The 5,019-nt window shown below is 32.3% G+C and overlaps 1 protein-coding gene across 1 annotated transcript; it reads left to right on the forward strand.

The window, feature by feature from the left end:
- Positions 1–2,128: 2,128 nt before the first annotated feature.
- LOC134833912 (uncharacterized) lies at positions 2,129–4,384 on the forward strand. Its single transcript, XM_063848411.1, has 2 exons — positions 2,129–2,980; positions 3,307–4,384. Exons 1-2 carry the CDS (start codon positions 2,337–2,339, stop codon positions 4,280–4,282), a joined length of 1,620 nt encoding a protein of 539 aa, XP_063704481.1. The 5' UTR covers positions 2,129–2,336; the 3' UTR covers positions 4,283–4,384.
- The last annotated feature ends 635 nt before the right edge of the window (positions 4,385–5,019 follow it).

The following is a 5,019-nucleotide window of genomic DNA, read 5'->3' on the forward strand; positions in this document are numbered from 1 at the left end:
TCAAAATGAGAGTTAACGAAGTAATTCACAAAGTAAAGGAATAAGAGGTAGAGGAGTAACACGCAGGAGTACAAGAGGTGGTACTCGTGGAGGTCGTGGAGTCTCCCAACGAGGAAGAAGCTGTCTTCAGTTTGAGTTAGTTTCGGACCAGGACTTTGAATCGCACCTTAGAACTGGCAGCGAATTCGTTGAGCCATTATGTATCAAAGTGTCAAGTCGCATAAATGCCTTTGAATAGCGACAACGAGAACGACAATACTCAACGCAGTACACCATAGAACACACAAAGTACGTCACAGCAACAACCGATTGTGCAGATGTACGATCCAACCGCACACATAAATACGCTGGCAAATGCTACTGTAAGCACGTCACAAGCAACGTCGTCTCCGTTTATCAACCCTTGATGTTACTGCAGTGTTTGCGATGCACAAATTTGGTCCTTTTATGTATCGCGACCTGCTGAACCCTTTGAAAGGAAATCACTTCGCAGCTCATCAATGATGCGTGCCTAGTGAGAAGATGAACAATGACCTAAATTTCTTGCATTATAAGCGTAACGTCATCGTCTCCAAGGCTAAAAACTTGGTGATGACTTTTCTACGTTTGGAAGCGGAAATCAACCAATATTCAGCCATGAATGATGCAAGACGACATTGATGAGCTGAAATTGGCAAATTTTTAATAAAATAATTTTTAATATTTTTATTGTTTTATTTTTTTTAGCATGGTGTTGTAAATCAACGATGAACAAGACCAATAAATCACCTGTTGACCTTTGACAGTTTAACGTCAACGTTTTTCTTTTCGAACCATTATTTTATTTGTAATTCTTTGTTCATGTACCTAATCGCGTGTGTCTTCCTTTTGGAAGCGGCAAAACCTAACTGGACCCATCTCTCACTGACTTTAATTCCAAACTAACTGTGTTTATTTTCTACAAATCCTAATAGACGGTGACCAATGTGGCATTTTGTGGTATAAATTTAACTATGAACAAAATAATTTAATGAAAGAATCATTATCGCTTTATTTTCAAAAACGCTCAAAAATTACAAAAAAAAAAATCTCGCTCAAAGTCGCTTAAAAAATATATAAAATTCATTCGCCATATTTCACTTCAAATTTTAATTTAATTTAAATAAATTAGTTAAATTTTATAAATTATATAGATAATTAAAATTTAATTTAATTTTTAAAAAATTAATCAAAAAATCACATTTTATTAATTTATTGCATTACATTTCACTTTTGTCCAAAGCTTCGTTTAAAATCACAAAGCTAGATAGCTTAAGTATAAAATTTGCACTAATAAAACCGTGATTTTATTGATTCAACCGCAATATTTGTTTATTTTTTTTTTGTTGTCAATCATAAATCAATCTGGTTTTTTTCTTGTCTTTGTTGGCTTAACACTTCAAATTTGTAAACATTTGATTAGATTAGTCTAAATATAGTACTGTCTATTGAATTAAAAAAAAACACAAATAGTAAAAGAAAATAACCCAAAATTCCGCTTTTTGTCAATTAAAATGTTAAAAATAACGCGGAATTTTTTGGTTTGTTAACATGCCGAAGCAAAAATTGAATAACGATATCTAGACGGAGATCTTTCAAAAACCCAATACTACTCATCATGTCAAAAATAAAGATCTTTTTTGATAAGACAGCAGGTTTTTCCTATCGATAAAGATTTGAGACCAAACAAAATCTGAGCAAACAATAACTTGGGAACAGTTTTTAAGGAAGTTAGATAAGATTCTGTATTGACATGCGACAACTCAAAGAAATCTCAGTGCCTTAATCGGCGTTAATTCCACTGATAAGAACGATTTTTTCCCAAAGATTAGCAAAAATACGTCACGATAAAAAATGATGCAACTTTTAAAAAATGAGAAAATCTCAAAAGTTGTAAAAAAAATATAAATTTCTATCGAAATTTTTATAGAAGTCCAAATATTGAATTTTGTACCGTTTCATTCATTCATTGGAAAAGCCATCTGAAGTTCATTGTTTGCAATGATATCAGTACAAAAATTACGCACAGTAGCAAATTTTATCTTATCAGCAATCACTTTAGTATAAAAGTTGCTGACTCTCGGTGGAATCAATCAAAGTGTTGTGAACAATCAAATAAATCACATTAAATAAATAAATCTGAAATATTTTAAAAATTTAAATTAAATTAAAATAATTAAAAAAATAAAAATTAATTAAAAATAAATATTTAAAAAAAATTGATTAAATTAATTGGATAATTAATTAAATTTTGATAAAAACTTACAAAAAATAATTTTAAAAATAATTAAAATAAATTAAACACAAAAAAAATCAAAATGAAAACCCGCACAATTTTCAATCCTGAAACCAAAGTATGGTCCGCCCCCACCAGACCCTACACTTTCGGTGAAAAATCCGTTGGCGAAGTAATAATGGAATCGCTGAAAAATCGCCCAGATCGCATTGTTGAAATTTGTCATGATACCGGACGCAAAGTAACTGCCCGTGAATTGCACAAAGAAAGTGTCAATGCTGCTCGAACGTACCTCCAAATGGGACTCAAGGAGGACGACGTTGTCTTATTGCTGCTAAACAATCATCTTTTCGTCTCGCCCATGGTTTTGGGAGCATCTTACATCGGTGCCACTTTCTGTGCTTTGGAACTCGGACTTAGTCGCAAAGATTTGCGCAACTTGATTTACCAATTGCAACCGAAAGTTATTTGCTGCGAAAAAACGGAATTTATCAAAGTAAAATCCATCACGACGGAACTCGACTTGAGATGCGAAGTCTTTGTGAATAATCCACTTCATCCGAATTCAGTGGAAAATTTATTCGGGGACTTTGGAGATCACGAGAGCTTTGTGGCAACCAAATTGCGCAACGTTGAAAACCGAGCAGCTGCAATTTTGTCGTCATCCGCTACGATGGGCACTTATAAACTTATCTCTGTTAGTCATCCACAGCTTTTGCATAACTAGTAAGTATTTTTTTAGACCGCTTTTTAATTTTTTAAATTTTTTTTTGTCCCAAAATATTTATTTTTTTCTAAAAAATTTATATTTTCATTAAAAATCTAAATTAATTAAAATTCAATATAAAGAAAAAATTATTAAAAATTTTTGAAAAAATTAATATTAAAAAAAAATTAAAAATTATTTAAATCTCAAAATATGGTAATTTTTAAAATTTTCACTTAAAAAAAAATTAACAAAACAAAAAAAAATTAAAAAAATTTTTTAACAAATTTAATTTTTTAAATATTTCTGAATTTTACTAAAAAAAAAAATTTTTTTTTATCAACAGTACCAACGATTTCGGCATCATCGAGACCGTTTTCACATACAGTACCTTGAGCTGGATCACCGGAATCGGCACCTTGCTCGGAAGCATCATCCTCAATCTTCGTCGTGTCATCACCGCCAAACCCTTCAGACCGGAAGACTTGTTGGAAATTATTTCCAAATACAGCGTCAATCTTCTTTTGTTGCAACCCGATCGTCTGAATGCCACTCTTCGATGCCCCAAGATCGACGAAACAAACATGGATTCTTTGTATGTGGTCATGGTAACCGGAAAGCCCCTCAGTCCCCACATGAAAGTCAAACTCGAGAAATATTTGACGATGGGAGCGATTGTTACGACTTACGGCATGACAGAAATGGCTGGCACCATCACAAGTTCTTTGTACAGCTCAGACAAGGAAGGTTCCGCGGGAGTTTTGGTCGACAATACTCGCGCTAAAATTTGCGACGAATTCGGTTATCCCCAAGATCCACGACAAGTCGGCGAAATTTGCATCCACGGCGAATTCAAGTTCTTGGGATATTATAACAACCCGAAATTAACTGAGGCCAGTCTCGATGACGAAGGATATTTGAAAACTGGCGATATTGGATATTTTGATGAAGAAGGCGAACTTTATATTGTCGATCGGAAAAAAGACACAATTGTTGTGGGAAAACATTTTGTCTACCCGTCGATCTTGGAAGGAATTATTTTGGAACATCCCGGTGTTTATGACGTTTGTATCATTGAAGTGCCCCATCCAGAACTGAGTTTCATTCCAGTAGCTGCTGTTATTAGAGCAAACGGTTCGAACGTGACTGCGAGTGAAATTGTAGAATTTGTAGCGAAACGACAACCGCCAGAGCTGCAACTGAAAGGAGGTGCCGTTTTCGTTAATGACCTCCCAAAAACAGCCTCGGGTAAATTCAAGAGATACCTCGTGCGAGAAACGGTGACGAAGCAGTTGGCTGATAACAATAAGCAAATGCGATAAACGATATTTATTAATTTTTAATTTTAATGTTAAGGCTCACTACTCATTGTAAATATATATTTATACCAATTATTGTAATTTTAAATGAAAATAAATGATTTATAACCGTAAAGTAAATTATTGTTTTTTTTTCGAGCGAGAAATCAGGTGACAATGTAAGGGCATTCTAAAAATCTTTTTTGTTTCATGTCACATTTTTTTATAATTTGGGGGTGTAGAAATTTTGCGGATTTTTTTTATATTGACCAATATACCAATTAATTATTAATACATAAATCAATTTTTTTTCGAAAAAATTCAAAAGAAAAATTCAATATAAACATATAAAATAGAAATTATACAGAAAACTTAATAAGACGTTTCCAACTGAAATGTAGAAGAAATTTTTTTAGATCACGTGCCCAAAAAAAATTTTTTTTAATGTTTACTCTGAGAGATTTTAAAGGAAAAAAATCATAATTACTTTTAAAAAATTCAAAATTGCTAAAAAAAAACTGTTTAGGCGAATAAATTTAATTTCTTCATTTTTTGACCCATACGAATTTTCATTAAGAGGGGAGGGAGAATAAAAAATAAATAACGTGACTTCAAAATTATATTGTTTGTTGTAGCTGTTGTTGTTATAATTTTTTTTTTATAAATTAGTTTTTTTTTATGTTTTGTAACTCATTGAATTTTTTTTTGCGTGTTCTAGAATTAATATTTTACGACTAAAATCGCTCAATTTATCCAGATGC

This window comes from Culicoides brevitarsis, chromosome 3, assembly GCF_036172545.1.
Source record: "Culicoides brevitarsis isolate CSIRO-B50_1 chromosome 3, AGI_CSIRO_Cbre_v1, whole genome shotgun sequence".
Lineage (NCBI taxonomy): Eukaryota > Metazoa > Arthropoda > Insecta > Diptera > Ceratopogonidae > Culicoides > Culicoides brevitarsis.